The 26,673-nt window shown below is 49.2% G+C and overlaps 1 protein-coding gene across 1 annotated transcript in view; it reads left to right on the plus strand.

The window, feature by feature from the left end:
• CMIP (c-Maf inducing protein) overlaps positions 1-26,673 on the plus strand; it is a 223,102-nt gene that overhangs the window by 114,071 nt on the left and 82,358 nt on the right. The window contains exon 2 of the mRNA XM_090259536.1: positions 24,772-24,897. Within this exon, the coding sequence (XP_090115662.1) occupies positions 24,772-24,897 (126 nt within the window). The remainder of the gene's footprint in view (positions 1-24,771; positions 24,898-26,673) is intronic.

Raw genomic sequence — 26,673 nt, forward strand, 5'->3', positions numbered from 1 at the left:
ATTATAATCATGCTCTCCTCCCTGGGGGTTGTGCCAGCCAAGTGAGTAAAACCCTTGACAGAGTGCTCAGCCCAGAGTTCAGGGCTGCGAATTGAGCCGTTAGTATTCTGAGCCTCTTGAGAAAAGAGGAGACCATCTGTCTGAGAGCGAGACCCTGACATGCTTTTCTTAATCTGCCCTCCATTCTCTGCTGATTTCCTGGGGCAGTTTAACCTCAGCATCCTGGATTTGACCTCTAGAGTCTATACGTGTGTGTCCAGTGCAGTAGAAATTAAGTCAACTTAAACACTCAGTCCTCAGTCGCATTAGCCACATTTCAAGTGCTCAGTAGCCACTTGTGGCCTGTGTATTGCTTGGACGATGCAGTCAGAGAACACTTCCATCCTCACAGAAAGGTCAGTTGGACAGCGCTGGTTTAGAGGGTTGGGCCGCCGGGCTGCCCAGCGAGAGCCCCGGGAGCCCACCTGCCTTACTTCCCGTGTTCAGCGTCCTCCTGCAGGCTGCAAACCCTCCTTCATCTGCGGGTGTTCTGGTAACCCCACAACCCTTTTCCAGACTGCCAGCCACCCCTTCGACACCCTCTGAACCCCAGCTTGCCACCTCCTGGCCCAGCCTGGGGCTGCCCATCACCTGGCCCTGGGAGTCCTCCACTGGCAGGCAGGGGAAGTGGATGGGGTGCCAGGCTTGGCACCGGGCACTGTCGGCCCAGCGGGACTGGGCGGGCCTGTCCTGGGCTCCCGGTGTCTGCGCAGTCCATCGGGGAAAGGTGGTGGTTTGACAAAAGCCGGGAGGCTGCTGAGCCGTTCGAATGGGACTAATTGGGAAATTCCCAGTCACTGAAAAAATAGAGGGCGGGGTGGTTGGGGAGGTTCTGTAAGAAAAGAGGCTTTGATTTTGACCTGAAATAGTCCCTCACCTTTGCTCATTTTTTTTCCCCATCTGCTTACTGGTTTGATACACCAGACGCTGTGCTTGGTGCCAGGGATACATAGATGACCTCTGGGGACAGGTCACCATCCTTGCTCCCAGGGGTTCATAGACCCAGGGGAGAGACAGACACATGAGTAAATAGTCACACTTTGTTTCAGTTCGTACTTATACCGCAAATACTGAGTATTAGAAAGGATCAAATGTAAGGTCACGTGGACAAGGACTGTGTTGTCCCCAGGGCCTGAAACAGTAGGTGTTTATTAAGTGGTTGCTGGAGGAACGTTTGTATAGGGTGGTGGTGTCGTGTCTGAGATTTTTCCCATACCTGTCTCATTTTGTCCTCAAGAGAGGGTATTCATCACCTCCATTTTATGGAGTTCAGAGGCATGTCCTGCTGCTTCCAGAATGTACTCAAGAAAAGTTACTTGTAATATGTAACTAAGATTAACTGAGCAGTTACTGCATGCCAGGCACTTGGTAAGCACTTTACCCTGATTATCTCATTTAACCTTTACAACAAAGCTACCGAGGGGCTTATTATTATCATCCCACTTTATAGGGGAGGAAACTGGGGCACAGAAAATGGAGGCAGTTGAGCCCAAGTTCAGCAGTGGTGGAATGGGAATCTCCAGGCCACCTCTGAAGCTGCGCCAGGATCAGAACATTCCTGAGAAGCCGATTTGGATGGAACTGTCCCTGGCACTGGCTCCCTTGCCCTCACTGCCCGTTCCGCCAGTAGAGATGGCTCCAAAGCCCTCGCTGACCCAGCTACGCTAGGAGGCTTAGCAGGGACAGTGCAGGGATGCAGGGAACAGAACACTTCTCCCCTAGTCCAGCTGGTGGATCTCCACAGTGATGACCTGGGTCCCGGGGAGGAAGGTCCCATGTGGTTGGAGGCTGACTTCATCCATTAGTGCAGAGTAAACACCAAGATGACGCACCCTGGAGGCCGCAGCTTGGGACCGTTGCGCACCACCCTGCTCCTCTCCTTTACTTCCCTGGCCCCCTGGGATACTTGAATTGCTGCCAGTATGACAGTGGTGCAGCCCCAAGCCAGATTGCTTTGAGCCTGTGTGTGGGCATTTAGCATTCTGAGCTAAAACCTTGCCTCTGGCCCTTCCTAGCCATGTAAGCCTGGGTTGTGACAGGGGTGTAGTGTGGGCAAGGGTCTGTGATGGTCTGTATCTCAGGGGAGGGGCATGTCTCTGGCACAGGGTCTGGTTCAGGGTTTGAACATTTTGATCCCTTAATGAACACTTGAGTAAATTCTGTAGACTGCTTAAACTCTAAAATGTTTTGAAATAAGAGCAAATACTTAATAAAAGCCTACTTTATGCCCACGGCTGTTCTTAGTACTCCGTAGGTACTACCATCTTTCATCGGATCTGTGAGATCCCATTGCTTGTAAAATACCCCATTTTCTCATGTGTCTCCAGAGAGAAAACAATGCAGCCAGGTTTATTATCCTACCAATTTTAAGGGAGGTTGAACTGTGTATCTTTGAATTGATGAAATATGGTATTATTGTGGTCCTTCTAGATGAGGAAATCAAGGCACAGCGAGGTTTAGTAACTTGCTTAGGGACACAGAGCCAGTGGGAGGCAGAGGCAGGATTCAGACACCAGCAGCGTGTGACCGGAGCCTGGTGTCATAACCAGTGCAGTGTGACGTGGCGTCATGTGAATGAGGCCTAGTGTAGAAGACAGTGTGGAAGAGTTCAAGGTGTAGATTCAGACAGGTCCATCTGTGGATCCCACTCGCAGGACTTAACTAACCATGGGCTTTGAGATGTGCCAGTATCTCTAAGCCTTGGTGTTCTCCGCTGGAAAAGGAAAGGGTCATAGCAGGGGTTAAGGTTGGTGAAGTTTAAGAAGCACTTGGCCCCAGTGGAGGCTGTTCTCCACTGAAGCTGTGACTGCCATCACCACCATCACCATAACACCATGATCATCATCACCACAACATCATGATCATCATCACCACTGCCATCATCACTACCATCACCATCCCCACTATCACCATCACTATCCCCACCATCACCATCACTGCTATCATCATCACCATCATCATCACCCCATCATCTCCACTGTCACCATTACCATCACCACCCAATTAGCGCCACCACCATTTCATTCAGTCAGAGACATCATGGGTAAGGTCTCTTCCCTGGGGACTCTGTCACACTGGGTACAGCTTACCTGAATTTCATCTAGTCAATGACAATCCCAGCCCTGAGTCATGTGAACTCTGGGTCTTTCCTACCACGTAACCTCCTGTCTTCAGAAAGGAAAAGAGAGCAGTATTTTAAGTGTTCAACCCCCATGCTGGGAATCACAGGCCATATACTTTTACTTGGAAAACAAGAGTGTTTGGAGCTATGTGAGTGCAGGGAAGAAGCAGGAGAAACCACTTGATGGATTCTTTCTGGAGCACCAAGACAGAGCCTTCAATTTGACCTGACAGCAGGCCCGTGGGTTCCATTCAGGGGCAAGGACAGCTTGGGAGAGGACTGAGAAGGGGTGTCAGCCTGTGTTCATCTGAGATGAGCACCGTGACACTGAACTACTCACTCACAGTCCTCACGCGTTCCTCCCTCTCACCACACTTCCCCTTCCTTGTACACTTTTGGGAAATAAGTGTGACTTTTCTTCTCTGAAAATTTTCCCCTGCCTGGTGAGCTTAGATGATTGTTGCCAGGCTTCTCTGGAGGGATGTGGCTAGAGGCACAGTGGATCCTGAGCTTGCAATGCCAGGGGACCATTCAGGTCGTCGTCTCTGAAGGGAGAGGAGGTGAGACTGAAAGGGAGACCAGCACCCAGTTGCCGAGAGCCTCAAATGCCACTCTGAGGGATCTGGACTTTTTCTAAGAATGAAAAGAAGTGTCACCAGAGTCCCTTAAGAGGGGCAGTGATCTTTTCCTTGCACTTGAGAAGAACTTATTCCCAAATAAAGAAACTTGCCATGCTCATCTCCAACCTCCACCTTCCTGGTGGTGCCAGGAATGCCTAGCCTGGCATTTCCTAAAATGAGTTTTGTTCTATGATGTTAATCGGTATGCTAGCAAAAAGTAAGAATCACGAGAGTCACAACCACAAAACACAAACCGAGGTTCTGTGATGTAGGTGTAGAAGAGGCATAGACAGGTTTCTTGGCTGCAGGACTTTTCAGTGCCTTTAATGTTATTGTGAACCTCAGCTGGGAATAAAAAGAGAAACAGTTCTCCAAATGTATTTGTCTACCCCCTTTCCCTTCCTTCCCTTCCTCCCTCCTTCCCTCCCTTTCTTCTTCTTTTGTTCAGAAAATGATCTTATCTTGGAACCCACATTAGAGAGAGCTGTTCTTGTGAATTTCCCTCTCCCTTCCCCTGGTCCCTTCAGCCCAGAAAGAATGAAATCTTCACGGATGGGCTGGTGTTCAGGGTATTTTTCCTGACCAGTTCGATGAGGACACCTTGGGCTTTTCCATGTGGGAGACGTCACAAAGGCTGTGTGCAGGCATGGTTGACTGTCTTCCCTGGGGACCGACCATGACCTGGAAGCAGCAACACCTGCCCCCTGCCTACACTGGCTGTAGTGAGGTACCATCGCATGTAAGCCAGACCTCACTCCTCACCGGCCCTGAGGGGGGCTGATGACAGAGGTGAGCCCAAGCCACCTGCTGCCCCAGTGTCATCAACCCTTGCCCTGGCCTGCCAGGACCCATCATTTGACGTCAGCTGACCTCTCCAGCTACGTCTTTCTCTCCTTTGTGCTGGATGGTGGGATAGGGTAGAAGGAGCTTTAGGCTAAGAGTCAATAGACAACCGTTCCAGGTTTGCTCAGCCCTGTCAGCTCAGGAAAGCGATATCCCGCACCCAGGCCTCCGCTTTCATCTTGGATTCAGATAAGAATTCCAGTTGACCATGGGGCAAGCACCCTGACCTCTCTGTGCCTTAGTTTTCTCTTCAGGGAAATGGAGATGCTACCACCGGCCTGGCTATTGCAGGGGTCATCTGTTAACAAGGATGCAGGGCTGATGGAAGTCAGTGGCTGGGCCTCCTGGGGCTCCCGACCCACCAGGCAGCTCTCAGGGTCCAGCGACCCTTGCATGTAACCCTCTCCCTTGCACCCTTTGGACCCCGCTCTGCTCGCTGGAGCCACCCACAAGCCCCTTCCCTTCTCCTTGCCCCAGAACAGCCCTCTAGACTTCAGAAGGCAGTTTCTAACTCGAAAGCAATTCTGTCCCGTAGTGAAAATGGTTCACTGTTAGCCTCCTTCTTGAAGGAATCAACAGAAATTTGTCAGGTCTTGGGTGTCTCATGAGGAAGATGGAAGGAAATTGTTCCTGAACCAGAGCAGGGTGGGAGAGGTTGATGGTCTTGGCCCAGGCCCTCTGGAGCACCACTTCCCTGCATGCACCTGCTTTATGTTTTACCTGTTGGGACTCTGAGCAAAGATTTCGATACGACAGGCTTGCAAAGCACTAAATTAGGAAGGATAGCTATGGCCTAGGTTGTCTTGCTGAGGAATAGGTGTTTCCGGTAGACCTGAACCGGTGTCTGGGCTCCAAAGAGTCCCTTTTCTCAGGATCCTTATAAGAAGGGCAGGATGGGAACTGGGGAGGGGCCTCCCTACCTGCCTCCAGACACACCTGCTTTATCAACTCTCACGCCCAGTCTTAGCAGCTGCTGCACCCTTCCCACCTCTCCAGACCCATTAGCAGCTGGGGTTTCCCATCTCTGCCCTCATCCTCATGCATGTTTTGACTTGTGTCCCAAGCACCATGTCAAGCATCTGCATGCATGGTCTCATTTCATCAACCTCAGCAACCCCATAAGGGCCTGGCCATCGTGACAGGCGCTTCATGGACACACGTGGAATCTGAGGGTCAGCGGAGGGAGGTGCCCAGGTCTCTTGGCATCAGAGTCTTTGACGTGGTGAGCTATGCCCTGGGCACTAAGCTAAGGCTTTTTAATAAATTCAGATATAAAATCAACATAACAAGAAATTCATTATTTTTAAGCGAAGAAGTCAATGGCATTTAATATATTCACAGTATTGGGCACCTACCACCTCTATCTACTTCCAGAACATTTTCACTCACCCTCAGAGGAGATTCATATCTATTAGCAGTCACTCCTCATCTGTCCCAGTTCCCCTCCTCCAGCCAGTCTGTGACCACCAGTCTGAGCTTTGTCCCAGTGACTGACCTATTCTGGACACTTCACGTAAATGGAGTCATGTGCTTGGTGGTCTTTCGTGGCGGCATCTTTTACTCAGCATGATGCCTTCAGGATTCATCTGTGTTGTCGTGTGTATCAGTACCACATTTCTCTTTATGGCTAAGTAATGGCTAGACCACATTTGGTGTATCTGTTTGTCCAATGATGGACATTTGGGTTGTTTCCCCCTTTTGATTGCTGTAAGGAAGCTGCTGTGAAGACGTATGTACAAGTATTAGTTCGAGTCTGTGTTTCCAACTGTTTTGGCTAAATACCTAGGAGGGGAATTGCGGAGCTTAGCAGTGTTAGGAACACTGTCTTCTTCAGTCCTCACAGTAACACCCTGAAGTAGGTGCAGATGGAGAAACTGAGGCTCAGGGTGACGGAAACACTTGCCTCACATTAAGAAGTTCCGAAGTGGAAGAGCTGTGATTTGAACACAGGGAATCTGGTCCCCAGAGCCTAGGGCCTTTAGCTCCAGCTCTCTGCTTCTTCCCTGGAGGGCCTGGAAACTGAGGGGCCATTCCTGGAATGTTTGTTTGTCAGCTTGCCAGTTCAGCCTCTATCTCCCTGAGCCTGATGGGGCCAAGGCAATTCTTTAAAATGTCACTTACTGGATTGGGCTTGAGAAAGGCAGGCTGGGCCCAAGGAGTGGAACCGAGAAGGGTTCCTCTTAGAATCAAAGGCCTGCTCAAAAAAGGCAGAGTGTGTGGCCTTTAATCGCTCCCTGGTATTCAAGGGAGGTGCTTTTCAGTTGCAGGGACCTCTGCTTTTGGAGTCAGTGGAGAACACCCCACTTATTCCAAGGCCACTTTCCAACATGCACACCAATCACAAACACAGCCCAGAACCCCAGGAGGAAGCTCCCTGAGAGATGGCAGCTGCTACATACTGAGCCCCCAGATTTAGTCACTCACACCCTGGGCACAGCCCTGACAGGTGTGTTGCTTAGGTTTCCAAGACCAGAGAATTAGAAGCAGCGAATTAGGAGGAGGGAGGGGGACTTCCATGGACTGGCATGCTGTCCTTGGAGAGCAGAAACACCTGGCAGGCTGGAGTCTAGAGGGAAAGAGAGTGAAATGATAGAAAGGGAGTGAAGATACAAAGTGCACAGCAGCTGGGGTCAATTTGTGTGGGGCCAGCAGCTTGCCGCTGCTTCAGGAGCTCCTGATGGTGGCAGTGTGCAATAACAGATGCTCTGCATGACGATTATGTCATCAAGAAAAAGGCTAAGGATATCCCGAATGGTCTGTATAAAGCAAGGAAAAAGGAGACATTTCTATCGAAAAGTATTAAAATTTTTCTAAAGGGTCTTGGCACTTGGAGGGTAAGCTCTGGCTGGCATTGCCTCTGACCTTGGCCGCCTGACCGGGCAGTGAAAGAGGGAATTGTTCCTGGGGCTGCAAATGGGATCCTGCCAACATCTGGGCTGCCTGGCCCCTTTGTCTCCCCACTGATGGCAGGCAGTGTTGGGAGAGTCCTGGGCCTCATGTCTGTGTGAATGTCCCACCATGTCACGAGTACGGCCCCGAGGTCGGGCTGTGTGCCTCTCATACAGCTGTGGTCCCAGACAGCAGCAAAAGAGGCTCTGTTCTTTGACCCTGACTGAGATCGGCCACCAGTCTATTCTTGTTGTTTGTGGAGCAACTGTCCTGGGCTGAGTCTGAATTCTTTCTCAATCAGTGCCCGATTTTGCTTTTTAAAAATAAATCATTGGTAATACTTGTCCCTGGGCAGAGAGAAAGACCAGCATACAATGAAAGCTATCAGTAGAGCTTGCCATTCTGGTCAAAGATATGGAGGGGAGTGGTGAGTCCGCCCCCCCCCCCAAAAGGCCCATTGTCTCAGCATCCTTCTTTTCCCTGTTACCCCCAATTTTGGGCTTACTGGGGATACTTTTTCTTTGGACCCAAGCTCTCCTCTTCTGTCTGTCTTTGCACAGGTAGTTCATATGCAGCCTTCCCACGTGGGCTCTGGGAAAGACCAGAGCATCTGAGAAACCTCAGGGGGCAAAGGGGCTGTATTTACCTCTCAAGGCAAAGCAGGGCTATCCAGAGTCATTGGGAAGAGAAACTGAACAAGTGAGTTGTGTTTCAGGAGGAACACTCTGGTAGCAATGTTTTGGCTAGAGAGAGATGAAGAGAGTAAGAATGAAAGCAGGAAATCCAGACAGGAAGCCTCTGCAATATTTTAAAGTAAAATGAGAGGAGACGAAAGGAGAAGAGAGGTTGTAGCCAAGCGTGGGCGAATTGAAGGGGCAAGTAGCAGCTGGATCTGCCCCTGGTGACTGACTGAGTTCAGGGGTTGAGGCTGTTGAACACAATTGAACAGTCAGGCTTTGCATGTGGCTGAGTAGTAGATGTGACTGCCACAAACCAGGCTTGGGAAGACAGCTGGGAGAACCCACTGGTGGGTGCAGCTGAGGTGGTGATCTGGAGGAACCTGGAGGGCATCAGGTGGTGGTGCCCAGCAGGCAGTCACCAGAGTGACTTTCCCCCAGGAAGGCGAGGAGCTTTGTTTTGTTTGATGACGTGTCCCCAACACCTAGAACACACTGGAAGCACTTTCATGGTGCACAGGAAGGGCTCAGTAAATATTTGATGACTAAATAAACTGTGAGTTTGAAGCTCAGGAAACAGACTCTAATCCAAGTTTTAGATTATTTATTTCAAGCTGAGCACAAGGGTGTGTGTATGTAAAGTCATCCTTCTGTCTGCCAGAAGAATGACAGTTTTCACCTTAAGTGGTCATAGAGTTTTCTGTGGAAATTGATGAGGCCATTGATTTGGTGTTATGAACATGTCGTCATCATTGATTGCAGCAACACACAATGGCCTGGTTCATCCTGTGAGGGAGGCCAGTGATCTTGGAAGTTAACTCTTGTTTCATCCTATACAGACCAGCCAGGTATCATCCATCGTCTGAATTATCAACACATGATTAGATGCCAGGAGATGACCTTCAGCCCTTGAAATGGCCTCTGAAGGAGTCCCCTGAGACACTAGTTCCTCTTCCCCCTGCCATTTGCTGGCTGTGGTGGAGCCTTGTTGGGCCTGGACATCTGCATGGGAGAGTGACCCCTGATAGCCAGCCACTCCATCCACCGTTATCTTCGAGTCTGCAAAGTCCTCAGAATTCATTATATTTATTTTGAACTTTTTCTTTATTGAGATGAAATTCATGTAATTAAAAATTAGCCATTCTTAAGTATATAATTCAGAGGCCTTTATAGTACCTTCCCAAGGTTGTGCAACTGTGACCTCTAGTTCCAAAATACTCTCATCACCTGCGGGCGCCCCCCTCCCCCCACCCCATGCCCATTAACAGTTATTCCCTGTCGCCATCCCCCAGCACACTAATCTGCTTTCTGTCTCTATGGATTTATCTATTCTGAATGTTTCATGTAAATGGAATCAGACACTGTGAAGCCATTGTATCTGGCATGTTTCTGAGGTTAATCCACATTGTAGCCTGTTCAGTATAAATTCATCCCATTTTGCAGAGAAGTTCTTGTCAAACCACAGAATTTGCGGGTGTCCCATGATGGTAGTACCTCTCAGTGCTCTTCCCTGGACTTTGGCAGTTCCTTGGCAAGGCTCTGGCTGGAGGAGCAGCCCATCTCTCCTCTTCCTGTGCCCAGATCTGCAGCTTGTTCCTTGGCCTGGCCAGAGCTACATGACAAAACCCACACCTGTGGCGTGGCCTTCCCAGCTCTTCCCAAGCCAGTCTAGCCCTCTGATCTCATCCCCTAATCTTCCTTGTGCACACCCACTTCCCACCGTCCCCCAAACATGTTTTTCCTCTTGCCCTGGATGCCTTTCCATTTATAAATGGACCCACAGGTATGTACTCTTGTCAGTGAAACTCGTCACATTGCTGTGTAAATTGTAGTTTGTTCACTCTCGCCGCTATAGTTTCCCGTTGGGTGAATGCGCCGTAATTTATTTATGCATTTTACTACCAATGGGCCCTTGTGGGGAGCTGCTGTGAATCTTGGGACATGGTGGCCCCGCAAACTCCTACCCGTTTTTCCAGAACCCACTTTGAGCAGAATCGGTGTTTCTCTTCTTTATCCTCATGGTCTCCCTACTTGTAGCACTTCACCTCATCTCATGCTAGCCAGGTCCCCCATTCTCCATGGCACACTGGAGGGCGGAGTACAGGGCACTGCCAGGGAATGCTTGTTGAGTGAACACGCGATCCAGTGAGTAAACAAATGGCATTCTCACACTCAGGCGTCATCGCTTCCTCTTGCTGGCCTCTTGTTGTCATTTACGTGTGCTCCTGTCTTTTTTCAGAAGGGATTTGGGTGTGTTCAGGGCTGACAGCTACTTGGAGAGAATGGTGCCAGCTCTTACCTAGCCTTCCGATTCAGGACATAACTCAGCGAGGCTTGTTTAGAGATGGGATTTTGGAGCCCATTGGGTAAATGGGGAGCCAAAATGGAAAAAAGCAATGTTTATACCACTATTTTGCTAACACATGTTTAGAAATGCTTTTTATAGATGTGGCAGAAATCACACTGTGGCCTGTGTCCCTGAGGAAAGACCCAAGGGAGCTACAATGTGGCTTTTCCTTCACTGAGATGACGGCTTGTTGTGACTGTGATGATAGCAACATCCATAGCGGGAAGGAGTTGTAGAGACACGGAGCAGCAGAGAGCCTTGGGGGCAGCCCCCGAGTCACTCTTGTGAGGCCTACTCACACACATTGGCTTCCTTGATGTCTTGTGCACTGGGGGAACCGAATCCCTGAGCCCCCACGTTCCTCAGTTATCCAGTGGAAATCTATAAACATTACGGTGTTGCATTCAAGGCTCTCCATTACCTGGACCTAACCCGTTTTTCTGATTCATCTCCCTCAATCTATGTCTCTCTGCTTGGTAAACTCCTATTCACCCTTCAAAACCCAGCTCAAACATCACATTCTTTTTGAAGGCTTCCTAAATGACCCAATAGCAGTTAGGTGGTCCACCTTCCCCAGGGCTTCCATGTCTCTGCATCTGCAGGTATCATACACCCGGAATTCTAATAACCTACAGATATGTCTGACTCCCCCACTTAACTGTGAGGTCTTTTAAGAGAGGGGATTCTGAAGTATGATTTTTCTCGGATCATATGCCTGACGAGTAAGGAGGTATCTGGGTAGGTGTGTAAAGCTGGGGAAAGGAGGCAAAGAGGCAGAGAAATCAAAGAGGAGAGATCTCTGGATTCAAATCTGGAGGTTTCCAGAATTCTTGGGTTTCACATAAAACTATTGGGACCCATAGCTATTTTCCTAATTTTGAAAAGTATAAGGAGCAGCCTGCATGAGACAAAATCTATGGGGTTGGTTGGTTGGTTTTTGTTTTTCAATACGACATATTTAGTTCAGTTTGGCACTGATTGGGAATGCTGGTGGACAGGGACAGAGGGTCTTTTGTTCATGAAAAAGGGGACCTGTGTGACTCACTATGGTGAGCAGGGTCCTGTGGGATGCACCTGGACGCGTGGGCCAGCTGTTTACAACCGGTGTCCATTCTGATCTGTCTGTTCTAGGCTATATTTTTACTCTCGCTTCTGCGTGTTATTTCATAAGTATGTTTTGTTTGGTAGGCAGAATTTCAAAAAGTGGAATGCCCGTGGGTAGGATCAGTGATGTGGCTGATCTGTGTCAACGTGGACACACCTGGGGACCTTGACTCAGAGGCTCGCTTCACCTGTGAGCCCAGAGCCACGACTTAGAAAGTCGTCAGCTTCCCAGCCAAGCTTCCGTGAAGATCGTCATAGCCGTCACAGTTTCTTTCTTGTTCCACCAGTGACAAAACTGAGGTGCTCAGAGGTGAGGTGGCCACCCACAGCTTCCTGATTGGGGAGGTGTGGAGCTGGGGCATTCCAGAGCTTTCCTCTACCCTCCTGGCTTCCTGAAGTGACTGAGGCTATGTCTCTCCCCTCCCGCCTTGGGGGAGATCTCTTTTTTTGTTTTTAACTTCAGTTTTTAGAGCAGTTTTAGGTTAACATCAAAATTGAGGGGCAGGCACAGATTCCCATATACCCTTTATCTGCTGTCCCTGTAACAGATGCAGGACATCTGTTACAATTGATGACCTACAGTGGTGGCATGTCAGTGTCTCCCAAAGCCCACAGCGCACCTTAGGCTTCACTCTTGGTGGTGTGTATGCTGTGGGTTTGGGCAGCTGTATGCTGACATGTACCCCCACTACAGGAACATACAGGAGAGGTTCACTTCCCTGAAAACCCTCCGTGGTCCGCCTGTTCATCGCTCCCACCCCCTAACCCTTGGCAACCACTGACCTTTCACTTTCTCTGTAGTTTTGCCTTTTTCGGAATGTCATAGTTTGAATCATACGGTATGTAACCTTTTCAGATTGGACTCTTCGTTTGGTAAGTACTGTGCACTTACGGTTTCTCCAGCCTTTTAGTGCCTTCATGGCTCATTTCTTTTTAGCACTGAATAATATTTCATTGTCTGGAGATAGAACAGTTATCTATCCATTCACCTCCTGAAGGACATCTTGGTTGTTTCCAGGTATTGGCAGTTACGAATAAAACTGCTCTAAACATTTGTGTGTGGGTTTTTGTGTGGACCTAAGTTTTCAGGAGCAGATTTTTAGGATGATTCTAGAGGCCCCACCTCTGGACGGTGAGCAAGAGCTTGCATGGGCCTTAGAGATGGTTCCGGCCCTGCAGCCAGTTTCCCTGGAGAAAGATCACCAGGTCTGTGGTCTGTGCATAGCAGCCAGCATGTCAAAATTCCCTTGTCCTGGAGCCCTTGACGGAAGCCTGCAGCCCCCAGGCAAGAGCTGAGCCAAGAACAGTCAGGGATTTCCCACCTCTTACTTGAAAGGCACTGGTGATGGCTGCCAGCACTTGCTTCCCCAGAACTGTTGTGTTTATTTGTCTAAGATTATACCATGCCTGCCTCCAAGAGGACTGCAGCTTCTCAGAGCTAAGGTACCATGTGACCTGAGGCTGTTAGGATCTCACTGAACAGCCCTGCTGGGCCCCCAGAGATGGGCGATACCCTAGCCCCTGTTTGGCTGCTCAGAGCTTTCTGTAAGAGGAAGTAAGAGGGAAACACACTGTATGTGTTTTTTGTTCTCTGACCAGGAAAAGCATACAGATTTAATCTTATGGGATAAACGCCTTCCTGTCCCTGCCTTTCTTCTCTCTCTCTTCTTCCCCACTACAGATGAAACCTCGCTAAGAGACTTTAGGTAGACTTGTCCATCACAGCTGCCTCTATAAATTCTGATCCTTTGCTATGAGGTGCTTGTTAGCTTGGTCCCATTAGGCTACCATTGGCAGTCTCATTTCAGGCCAGAGGTAATTTACCTCGGGGAGTATTGCTGTACTTCCCCAGTATTAGCTCTGTGTGATGGTTCAATTATACTCTGGTTTCCTATGATATTATAGGGCCATGCCAAAGCCCAACATCCCTTTGCGCTATCTGCCCTCATTTATTTTACTTGAACTTAATTTTGCTTCCTGTGTACTTTTCTTACATATCCTGTTTTCTGCCTCCCTCACTACAAGGGGAATTCTATGAGAAGTAGAGAGTCCTTGCACAGGACATCTAACACCGTTCTAGTCTCAGGCCAGGGTCCTAGACACTGCGGGCTCCCTGTGCTTTCCCTTTCCTCCCCTCTCCCCACTAAAGACCCAGCTCCAAGGTTGCTCCTGGGAAGCCTTCCTCAATGGCCTCGAGTGTTCCTCTCCTGCCCCTCCTTGCCCTTTGTACCTTCACCTTTCAGTTACAGTGCTTATCACATGTGTGATTTTTACCTTTGTAAATTTCTGTCTCCACATTCCCCCTCCTTACCCCCTCAGGGCCCAAACTGGCACTTGAGGCTCTGGTCATCTTGGGGCTCCCAGGCCAGTGTCTCACAGAACAGGCAGGGGACATGGTACAGTAGATATAGGCCTGACTTCTAAGTCAACCACATGGTCTTTCTGCTGACTAGCTGTGACCAGCTTTACTGCCCCAGCCTCCCTTTCTTCCTTTACTAGATCGGGGTCCTGCTGGGTCCGTGTGAGGAAGCAGTGAGATCGTGCCTATGGACTGCTTACCTGCGGGCCTGCCCCTGGGATGTACTTGATGTGTGTGGGCTTGTGGGGTCCTTAGGAATGTCTGCTGGCTTAGTGTTTGGAAGGGTATTGGCTTTGTGTCATGGTCCTTAAGGTCCTCGATCAGATGCTCCAGTGATGCAGGTGCCCAGTGACACCAATGCTGAGCACCACTGGGGACCCTGAGTATCATCTGTCTTCCCATGCCTACGATGGTGACCAGGTTTGGAAGGGTCTGAATGTGGAAATATCAGTCCTTTGCTCTATTATTAAACCTCTTGAGCCATTTGGCCATAAAAGGGGGTAGCTGCCATGGCTGGACTCATGATTAATGAGCCAGAACTTGCCTCTTGACTGTCTCCACAGAGTGCGATCCATGAACAGCTTTGCTTTGCTCCAGACATTTTCCATGGCCCAGCCTCTGGGTGCTGCTGTGCTGAGATCTGAGCAGTGGGAAAGGGGTTGGTAGCTCTTCACAGCCCCTCAGGTGACCCATCCTGGGCACCCAAGGAGGACGGGGCTGTGGCAGGGCTTGGTTGAGATGGGACAAGAGGAGATGGACAAAGCCTGAGGCAGGCCATTTGAGGGCTTGACCTTGCACCTTCTGTAACTGATGGGGTCCTGCTTGTCACTGGTCATCCAGAGCTGGGCGGTCACCTCCTGTGCACAAGGCTGACTCCGAGCTGGAGCAGTCCTCTCTGTCCTAACTTTTTGGAGCAATCTGTGGGTGATGGAGGAGCTTGGAGACCATGTTAGCGTAAAGCCTCTTCTTCCTTCTTGTTGAGGCTTTTTCAAAATCATCACCTGGGTATAATGAACTTCTACTTAACACCTGGCTCCATGCTGGGATTTGAACTCTTTCATCTCATCCCTGCCTGCCTCAGCCCCCTCCCGGCCTCCTCTCAGGCCACCCACTCTCTTGGGGTGACAGCATGAGAGTAGTTACTTGTTATCAAGTTCTTATGAGGTGCTGAGCCTTACACAATTAGGTGCTCTCCACAAACACCCTTAAGATAAGTGTACTGTTACTTTCTTTTATTGCATATAATTCGCATACCGTAAAATTCCCCACACGGGTCATATGGAAACTGTTTAACTTTTTGAAGAACTGCCAGACTGTTTTCCCAAGCAGCTGCATTTTATATTCTTGCTAGCAGTGTGTGAGGATTCCAATTTCTTTGCATCTTCTCCAACACTTGGTAATGTCTTTTTTTAAATAATGACCATCTTAGTGGGTGTGAATATGATCTCACTTTTACAAGGGAAAAAATGGACTCAGAGACCAAGTGACTTGCCTAAGGCCACTCTGTCAGCAAGTGGTAGAGCTGGATTTGACTCTAGAACTTCTGATGCTTTTAAACATCTTTTTATTGAAGTGTAACATACGCATGTTCTGTCCTGCTTGATGCATTTTAACAAAGTGAATACCTTGTGTCACTGCCAACTGGAATCAAGACCTAGAACAGTACCAGGCCTCCAGAAGTCCCTCTTCACCTCTTCAGTACTGTCCCCTCCAGGGGAACCAGCAGGGTCGCCAGTTCTGCTGGAGGACAGTGTGGTGGCATCACACCGGGACAGAACCCCTGGCTTTCAAACTCAGTAGGTTGTTACAGACCAAGCCAGGACATGAAGTCCAAGGTTCTCACCTCTCTTCCCAGTCTGCCCTGCATAGTTGTGTGCAGTTGGTCAAGGTGCGTACCTGCTCAGAGCCTCCTTTTCTGGTCTGTCGCGGGTTGATGGCACTACCTACCTCCGGTGGGCTGTGGGTCTGGGGGAATGGGGTGGCAGGTGGAGGTGGGAAGGGTTCATGCAGAGGTGAGGGGAACCAGCAGGGGTGCTTCCAGCTGGGGAGGTCAGACACTAGGGACTCAGTGAGGGGACCAGGGCCAGTCCCTCCCACCAGGCCCCCTTCCAGCCTCCCTCTGAGCCTTGATCAGTTGCCCAGCTATCAGAGGTGCCCAGTGCCACAGATGAAAGTGCCATACCCTGAGGACACAGACTCTGTCCTTCTGACCTCCTGTTTTCTTGGGTCATCGGTCTCCTCCCTGACTCATCAACTCCAGGACAGCCCTGTTCCCAGGCCCTGGCATTGGGTTGCACATGGGAGAGGTTCCGCTTGTTGAATGACTACATAAATTCAGTCCTGAGGGACCATTGCACTAGCCACATTTCAAGAGATCAGTGGCCACATTTGGGCCACTGAGACTTATTTATGCCATGAAGGACTAGAGTAATCACACCCACCACCAAGATAAGCTCGAACAAAACAACATAAAACACAAGAAGCATGTCTTTTTATCGTGAGGTTTTCTGCGCTCAAAACCCAGTTACTTTTACTTTACACATAATTCTAACACGTGCAATGCTCTGGTGTCACAGGCTACGGCAGAAGAACAGTAACCTTTTGAGGGCAGGGCGTAGGGGAAGGCCAACTGGTAGCAATAGGAATAGCCATTTGGCATCAAGAGAATAGTCGGAGATGCTATACAGAACAGACACAGTCTCCTCACCTGAAGCCAGTGAGTGCAGCAGCCAGCAGCTCTCTGTCCTGGTAGAGGGTGGCGATAATGACCATGGCCCTGGGGCAACCAGCAAAGGTTAAGTTATGATTATGATCCGTGTCTGGTTTATGGAAAGAAGGGGAAGGAGGAGTGTGAAAGGCATTTGAGAAGACTTGCTCTGGGCAAACTGTTACCTGCTGCTTTGCTTTTGCTGTATGACTTTTCCTTTGTGGGATTAAAGAGGACATCAATATATTTTGACAGGCCATTCCCAAATGAGTATATGTGGGTTTCTGCCCTCAAGGCCAGTGGAGCTGTAGGTGACCTTGGGTCCTGCAGGGCTTTGTGACAGTGGGCAGATTTTGAGGACCACCCCCCTACAGTGCCAGGTCTGGCTCTGTCCTCTGGTCCTCACTCCTTTGTTGCTCCACACACTTTCGATGTTTGTGCACACAGTTACACGTGGTGGAGTTTGGCAGAACGTGGGGATAGAGATCGAGCGCAGTCTCGGGGACTGTCAGATTGAATCACGGATCTGTCTCTGAAAAGCAGGGGCCTGTGACATGGCATCACCTCTGTGGTGCAATTTCTTCTTCGGTAGCCTGGGTAAGTAGGGGTGAATGCAGTGCTCCCTGCCCCCCAGTGCTGTTGTGCAGTTAAATGAGATAATACCCATAAAGCCCTCGGCGTGGTGCTGGCCACGTGCTAGTGCTTGGTAAACGTTAAGCAGGGGCACCTGTGCCTTTCTGTGTGGGAGGGGCTTGACGAGGGTGGTGTTTGTGGAGCATGTGTCTGTCCTTGTCACTGAAAAAACTATGCACCAGGCTGTTCACAATCACCAGGAGGTAGAAACAACCCAAACGTCCATCAGCTGATGGATGGGTAAGCAAAAGATGGCATAATGTGCATTCTGTGAAACATTATTCAGCCATAAAAAGGAACGAAGTACTGATACATGCCACAACATGGATGAGCCTCGAAAACATTAAGTAAAACGGGTCAGCTAGGAAGGACCACATCATGTAGATTTCATAGATATGAAATCTCCAAAACAGGGAAATGCATAGATACAGGTAGCAGACTAGTGGTCGCCAGGGACTGGTTGGGGGGGTGGTTATAGGAGTGACCCCTTAATGGAGATGAGTTTTCTTTTGGGGTCATGAAAATGTCTCAAAACTAAATTGTGGCAAAGATCACACAGCATTGTGAATGCACTAAATGCCACTGAATTGTACATTTTTAAGTGGTTAATGTCTAATTTTATGTCATATGAATTTTATCTCCATTTTTTTTTCGAAACAGCGTGGGGAGGTGAGGGTTGAGCCACCCCTCCCAATATGAGCCACACCCTTGTATCAGCCCCACCGTCGAGCCCCTGCCCTCTGACCTGACTGACATCTCTCCTTTGAGGCCAGGGTTCATCCACAGCGAGGTACACCCAGCAGGCTGCCAGGGCGGCAGTCCCCTGTCCCCCCACCTCCCATGACACATAACCTGCTGGTCTCAGCGGGGTCCCCAGCTGGCCAAGGTTTCCCAGCCTCCCACACCCTCCTGCCCCAGAGCAAGCTCTCTGAGGGTGTTTCCAGACCAGCTTTTCTTTTGGGGTCCAGCGCCTCCACCCTGGGAAGCGTGCCAGCATCTATACATGTGTGCCTTGAGTCAGCCTGAAGCCTTGTCTTAGGGGCCTCTGACGTCATGATTCTTATCCACTTTCAGAGAAATCCCCATGGAAACCAGCAGGCAGGTTTGGGCAGGAGGGAGCAGACTTTCTAGAAAGGCGGGGGAAACAAAGACCAGGGAAGGGGGCATGAAGGGCTCAGTAGGGGGCTGTTTCAGGGGCATTTGGTCCCCCCACTCCATGTTTATGACATGTGGAAACTTCCAGAAGGTTCCCAGTTTGGAAAGTCAGCTCTGAAGGCTTTGTGAGGGTCATAGGGGGCCCTGATATGGTCCCTCTAGTCCTGCTTCCTGTAGCCCAGATCCAGGGGTCGAGGGGATATCAGGGGAGAAGCTCCTCTCAGAAACAAGAGCAGAGGGAGAGTACTCTCTTCCTAGTCCGGCAAATACGAAGGCCCCCAAACTAGGTCCCATCAGTCCCTGAGAGCAAAAGGACAAAGGCACCCCGACCTGTTCCCCAACTCCTGTGGGAAAGGGTGTCCCCACGACTTTGGCTTATAGACTTCTGCCACTCCAGCACCCTCGCAGTGCAGTCACGCTGCAGGCACTCAGCTACCAGGGGGGTCACATGGAACTCACCTAGTCAGAGCCCGGCTTCTAGCAGGACACACTCAAGCTGGGGGCCCAGGCTAAAGGCTCCCAGTCTTAGCCAGGGTTCCCAGTTCTCGTTAGGATCTCTTTGGCAACGATGTAAAATATGCTCTTACCCTTTGTCCCATTAATTCCATTTCTGAGAATTTGGCTTAAAAAAAATAATCCTAAATATAGAATAGAAAAACATGTTTCATAAGGATGTTCATTGTGAAGTTGTTTAGAGTAGGGGAAGATTAAACCACTGCACTGTCCACAGAGTAAGGGTGGTGATAAATGGTAGCCGGATATTTTATAGCCACTAAAATTAAGGTTCATGGGATGTGTACATGATGTAACATCATGTGAAAAAAGGTGAGTTACAAAATCATATCTACTGTATGATTTGGGCTCTGTAAAACAAAAGATTATGTATAAAAAATAATCGGGAGAAAAAGTGGGAACTGTAACTGCACAAAAATTAAAAAAAAAAAAATCAGTAAGGAAATATACCAAAGTGCTAATGAGTGATTTTGGTAAGATTTTATCGGAAAGATTTCAGTCTATTCATTATGTCCCAAATTATCTTGAATATTCACGCATTGCCTTTCTTAGCCGGGTTTGAGTTGTATTTTGCATTCAGTGAAATTGACTGTTTTTGTGTGCAGATCTTTGAGTTTGGACAAATGTATGCAGTCAAGTCACCAACACCACAGGCGACATACAGAACATTTCCATCACCCCAAAGCATCCCCCACTCCCCTCTGTAACTGATCTCCTCCCCTGATTTCCATCTCTGTAGTTTTACTAATTCTGGCATGTCACTTAACGGAATCACAATACATTTGCACTGCTTTTACATGTAGAAATAACTTTTGATCTGCTTCTTACGCTCTTAAAAGTACCGTATTTTTTGCTCCATAAGATGCACCTGACCATAAGTTGCACCTAGGTTTAAAGGAGGAAAACGAGAAGAAAAATATACTAACCCTAATGGTGTACTCAAATATTTAATAAAATATAACAGAATAATATTTCAACCGTGTAAAGTGAACAACAGTCAACAGTGGTATTAAGAACCATCATCACTGTCATTAACAAATGAGGAGAGACTTTAAGGTAAAGTACTCTTCTAGTTTTCTGGGAACCCCAGGTCAGGTAATACACATCATGGTCTGTGACACAATATTGTTCAGATGCACAGACATTCCCCCCAACTTTTGAGGGGGGATAGTGCATCTTATGGAGCAAAAAATATGGGTAACTCTTAGAGCTGGATTTCATAGCTTCCCCCAGAGAATTTAATTTTTCTTTTTTCTAACTCACCCTTTATCCCATGCAGGAATCTCCTCCACTGTAGCTCTGATCATTGCGTTCAAATTACCAGGGAATTATCAGTTTTCTGTAAAATCCTTCCCAGGGTGTGAAAGTACCTCTGATGAAGGGCGTCCTCGTTAGCAGCATCAGTTCATGCCTTAACCAAAGAGCAACATTTGGGGGCTTTTGATACCAATCTGTCCCATTTCCTTTGTAAATCTCATGGGCTCTGTGGACAGTGGTCATAGTAACACCACCAGTGGTAGTGGCAGCAGTTAATTCTTCTTACTAAACATTTCATTTTAGGACAGTTTGAATGTACAGAAAAGTTACAAAGATGGTACAGAGTTCCCTCATACCCCATACCCTGTTTCCTCGCTTCTTAACATCTTATTAGCATGATACATTTGTTACAACCAATGAACCAGTACTGATATGCTATTAACCTTCATACTTTATTCAGTTTCCTTAGTTTTACCTAATGTCCTTTTCCTGTCCCAAGATCCCATCCAGGATCCCACAGAACACTTAGTCATTGTGTCTCTGTAGACTTCTCTTGGCTGGTGCAGCTGCTCAGACTTTCCTTGTTTTTGATGAGTACTGGTCAGGTGTTTTGAGGAATGACCCTCAGTTGGGTTTTGTCTGATGTTTTTCTAACGGTTAACCAGAATTATATGTTTGGAGGAGGAAGACCCCAGAGATAAAGTTCATTCTTTTTCACAATAGTTGATTTTATTGAGCTTTTCTGTATCTTCCAGATACTACACTAAGCCCTTGACAAATTGGACCTCCCTTAAGGCTCCTGATAGTTCCATCTATTAATTAAATTCTTGTTTTACTGTTAGAGGAAACGGGCTCAGAGAGGTGCAGAAACTTGTGTAAAGACATACAGTAAATGGCTGAAACACAAGTCTCATTGATTATGCAGACTTTGCTTTTAGCCAACACTGCTTCAAATAGTGGGAAAGCAATTCATCTGCTATTAAAAACTAGTATGTATTTATTTATACCCAACCTTTGCCCTAGAGCCTGCCTCTGTTGCAACTTCTCACCAAGGCCACATTGAGACAGCGAAAGCAGGGTCATGAGAAAGGCAGACATTGGCGGTTAGCAAGCCCCCCCACCCCCACCCCCCGTCTCCGTCGCACGTGTCAGCAGAGAACATCTGGAGTGTGCGGCACGGGCCTGGTGTGGGCCCTGGGCAGCATCTCGCTGTGTCTCCGGGTTCCCAAGGAGGCCATGGTGGGAGACAGAAGTCTGAGGCCTTCTATTTGTGTGCCCAAGGTGGGGTTCTGAAGAAACAAGGCCGGCCATTTACTTGGTTTGGATAATCAAGTCCCAGTTGGTATGGTCCCACTATCCCGTGGGCTTCTATGTCTCTGTATTATTTGGTGTGGTTCATGATTTTCCAGACGCATTAGCACCGCGTCTCAGCCTGTGTCTCTGGCCTCTGTGCACACCAAGGGGTCAGCGGGCTGGGGTTTAGAGGCTGACCAGATCTTCAAAAGGGAGGGAGGTGGGTGTGGGCCGTAGGAAAGGCTTTTGGCACATCTGGGCACCCAGGTATCGTTGCTTTCTAAAGCTGCTTTTTAAAAAATTGTTAATTACTTTTAATTTTTAAAAATAATAACCCAAAAAGCATCTTCCCAAGTGTGTTATGTGTAGTGATTATAAGTAATATGTGGATGAACATTTTTTAGTTAAGATTTTTCTTCATTTATTAAGAAAATAGTCACCTCCTCAGTGTCAGGCACTGTTCCAGGTACTTGGAACAGAACAGGTGAAATTCCTGCTCTCATGGTGCTGAAATGCTAGCAGGGGAGACAGACAATCAGCAACAAACAGTAAATCTTTGAATGCTGGTTTGGAAATGAGCGTATAATCAACTCTCAAACCCCTGGTTTTACTGATCCTCTTGGCACAAGATGTGCTGTGAGTGCTGAGTCATTTATTGCAGAATATGGAAGACATAAACTTGCGGGGGATGCCGGAATAGGGTAGAGGGTGAAGGGGAGCCCCCTTGTTTGCTTTGGAGTACGCAGACTCGCCGGCCCCTAGATTGGTGCCCTGGGGTGGGCCATGTGCTGGTGAGTACTGCAGGATGAACATGGCTGTCTCCCCACAGGGGGCTGAGCAGCCTGGTCGCTCGCCTGGACCCGCAGCAGCCTCTGTCCGGACTGTCCCCCCCCCTGCTCTCCCAGTCCTCCTGAGTCTGCTCTTCTGCAGGAGCACCAGTGATGCTGTGAAACGTGCCCAACCTGAAGCCCTGGAGGCCCTCTGCCCCAGGGGGGTAATGATACCTGGACCCCAGCTTCGCTCACCAGACCCTCCTGGAGTGTCCTTCCCATCTCTCCAAGGCGTCCCTTGCCCCCGCCCTCCCTCCCTTTGCCCTGTGGTCCTCCCTGAACACTCCCACTTGTGCCCACCCCTGGGCCCTTTGCACTGGCTGTGGGCTCTGGAACATACTTGCCCTCCATCTTTCCGCAGTGCTCCAACCCTCAGCCACCCTATTTTGATTCTTGGTGCAGCACTGCTGTTCTTCAGTAGTTTATTTACTTGGGTATTTTGTTTGTTTGTCGTCTCTTTGCCTCACTGGGCTCCTGTCTCATTCACTGCTGTACCCCCAGCACCCAGCGTGGGGCCTGGAACGTAATAGGTGCTCAATAATATCTGTCACGTGAAGGAACGGGTGAATGAGTGAACAAATCAATTGATCAAGTCACTCTTACTTCCAGAGCCTGATGACTGGTCCTATCAAGGGAAATTTGAGGCAGCTTAAGCCCTCAGCCTTCTCCACCTTCTCCACTACTACCATATCTCAACTTCGGCAGACAAATTGAAATTTAAAAAAAAATTTTTTTTTTTAAACATCACTGTGTGGTTGCCTCTCACTCACACCCCCAACTGGGGACCTGACGTGCAACCTAGTCATGTGCCCTGACTGGGAATCGGACCAGTGACACTTGGTTCGCAGGCCGACGCTCAATCCACTGAGCCACAGCAGCCAGGGCTGAAATTTAAAAACTTTATGGAGGTCCTCAGTCATCCTGGTCAAACCAACTTGTTAAGCCATAGATTTTAAATTGTGCCTCTTTGTTGCAGCCAATTCTGAGTCATCAGCTTAGGTCAGTGCTGGCCATGCCCCTTCCCAGCTGGGTGGTGAGCCTGCCTGAGCCTCAGCTTCCTCATCTGTGCAATGGGGATGGCCCTGCCCCTGCTGCATGGGACCGTCGTGAGAGTTAGAGGAAACAGCACTTGCCACGTGCCCGGGAGTGCTTGGTGCATGTCAGGGCTTGGGAGCTGGGAGCTGCTGTTTTCAGCAGTGCTGTACTCACCTCTGAGTCTGATGAAGTCTGGCTTCCTGGGGCCAGAGGAACGAGGACACTGTGGGTACCTGGTGGCCAGTTCATTCACCTGGCGCCTGGTGCCTTTTCTACATGAAAGCAGAAAGCACTCAGAGAGCAGTGAGTGGCTGTGAATTTCTCTTGTCTCACCCTCACGCCAGCGCTGACTGATGATGATACCTTTATTGTTCTTTCTACGAACACAAATTGTGGCCCGCTTGCTATGTGTCAGACATCGGGGAGAGAGAACAGGGACCAAGACAGACACGGGTCTGACCTGGCAGAGCTGCTGCCTGGCCAGGAGGCAGACGTCAAACACACAACGGGCGATATAAGTCCACAGTAACTAACCTGGCTGTGGTGGGCGTGCAGGGCCCAAGCAGGGGTGTGACTGAGTGGGTTATGGGGTCCAGACGATCGTAGGCGTGCCCCCCCCCACCCCCCCACCCCCACCGAAATCTGTTGAACTGAGACCGGGAGAGTAGAAGAGATGGTGGGGTGGGGCCGCGACCTTTCTGGGGCAGTGAGCAGGATAGGGGTGTGGTGCCGACAGCAGGCCTGTGGTGGGGCTCAGAAAGGGAGCGCAGACACAGGGGGGTCTGAGGAGGAAGTGAGACCAGACCTGCAGGGCGTGTCAGTGGTGGCTGGGAGCGTCTATTTGGTGGTCAGACCCCTGGGAGCCATCGAAGGGTGCTGAGAGGAGAGGAGGGGGATGGATTTGCCAACTTGGCACGTGTCCCGGGGTGCTGAGTGGAGACAGCATAACTGTGGGGAAAGGCGAGGCAGGGGGATCTGTGGTGGGCTGTGACCACTTTCTGGAAAGGAGAGGGTCGTGGCTGCACCTGTGCTGGGCCCACCAATGCCCCGAGGAACAGTGCACAGGCCTTGCCCTCAGGGTGCCCCAGTCTAGTCCCAACTACGCCCCCAAACAAACACGTGGGCGAGTTTCCTCTGTGGCTCCGAGTCTCCAGCTGGACGCTGCCAGCTAGGAAAGACAAGTGCCTTTGGTCCCAAGGGGTGTCAAGTGTCTGTACCAGATAGGTTTGCTTGTTGCCACAGTGGGAATGTTTTTCCAGAACCTTCTTCTGAGGCATGGATGTTGTGTCTGATCTTGTAACCAATGCATGTCTTCTCTTTTTCTTTTCCTTTTTTTTTTTTTGCTGCAGCCAACTGGGTACATGGAAAACTCAGTCTCCTACAGCGCTATTGAAGACGTTCAGCTGCTGTCCTGGGAGAATGCCCCGAAGTACTGTTTACAGCTCACAATTCCTGGGGGAACTGTCTTACTGCAGGTAAGAGAAATAAACATGAACCAGCAGTTTCTTCTCCCAGCCCCACTCATTCGCCCTCCTCTGTTCTCTTGCAGGGAGATAGCCAACTGTGAGGAGGGAAGGTTGTTGAACTTGGAGTGTTTTTTTCTCCAAGTACAAGAAAAGTATAAACCGGGGCTCACTGGGGGAATGAGAGAGGGAATGCATGCAGATTGAACTCCTACTGAATGCTTGCCACAGTCTGGGAGCTTTGCATGTTGTACTTTTATTTCTCTTAACAAACCTGAAAAATAGGTTTTCTGATGTCCATTTTATAGATGAGGAAACTAAGGCACACAGACGAAGTTGTTAGGCCTTAAAAGGCTGTAAAAGGCTAGTAAGCAGCAGGTATCTCCTTTTGCTCTATCTTACTTCTAGTTGATCTAAATCTTCTGAGACTAATGGAAGTATGAGCTGTGCTCTTGGAAAAGTGCGCTTCTTGTGTGTATTGGTCAGGGCTATTTGATGGAAATGATACAAACGATATTCAAACTGTCTGAGGCAAAAAGAGAATTTGATGCTGTAACTGCATTAAAGTAACTGGGAAGTCTAAGAGAGGACTTCAGGCATAGCTGGATCCAGGAGTTCAGTGACCATTAACATTCAGCGTCTCTCTCTGTTTCCTGGCTCTGCTGCATTATGTTGGCTTCATTGTCAGGCAGGGTCTCTCCATGTAATGGAAAAGATGTACTCTGGCAGCCTTGAGTTACATTCTTGGAGCTTTTCAGCCTTAAAAATATGAAAGCCAATTTCCTTCCAGTATCTGTCTATAAAATCTCATGGAAGGTTCTGATGGGTTCTGCTATAACCCTGCACCCCAAGAAATGCCCTGCCTGCATTACATGCCCACCCTTGACCACAGGCAGCTGTGTATTCTGATAGTCTTACCAGGACCTCAAGGGACCGTGAGAGTTGGGTCCACCAAAAAAGGAATTGTGGCAGAGAAAATAACATGGCTGCTTCAATTCCTACATTTGATGTGTTCTATATCATTTCAGGGAGAGCCACCCCAGTCTCCAAGTCAGACGCCCCTCATTTAGAGAGAATGCACTCTGTCATCATTGGGAGAACGGTCTGCCTTGGCCTTTCTTTTATGGGCATGTTCTCTCTGTCACTCCAGTGAGACCTGCTCCGAGCCCAAGGAAATGCTCCCTAAACCCCGTTTCGTAAGCGGCCAGTGGTTGTGTAACAACAGTGGAGCCAAGAGGCACGCAGTTAGGCCTTGAGGAATGCTGAGCTCAACAATACGAGTTAGCAGCTAAACATCCTTTAGACAAATTCTGTTTTTTTCTGTTATTTCCTGGAAGACACCAAAACCATGCCTGCTTCTCAAATGAGTCTATGAAAGAAGCAGTCAATTCCAGCCCCCTTAAACTGGGAAGAGCAAATCCCGTTTGAATCACAGAGCACTGAACCAGCCTTCCCCCCTGTGCTGGAGGAGGAGGGTAAATAAGCCCCTTGGCCCCCTCTTGAAGAGCTCCTGGGCCCTCTGGGGAGGCAGAGCCATAAACAAATGACGGCAGAGATAGCAGCTAAGTGACTCACTCAGCCTAGGGGAGCCAGAGAAAGCTCTCTGGGAATGGGGACATTAGAGCTGGGCACTGAAGGATGAGTAGGAGTGCGCCGGGATGGGGGCACACAGTCTGGACAGAGGGAACTCGGGAGCGAAGATGAATTTAGAGGAGAGGGTGTTCCCTGCCTTGCAGGAGAAGGGAGGGGGTGTTCAGGGAGCTGCAGGGCGCCTCATGCTTCTGGAGC

This window comes from Furipterus horrens, unplaced genomic scaffold (genome assembly GCF_987537825.1).
Source record: "Furipterus horrens unplaced genomic scaffold, mFurHor1.1.pri manual_scaffold_13, whole genome shotgun sequence".
In the NCBI taxonomy this organism is placed as follows: Eukaryota; Metazoa; Chordata; class Mammalia; order Chiroptera; family Furipteridae; genus Furipterus; species Furipterus horrens.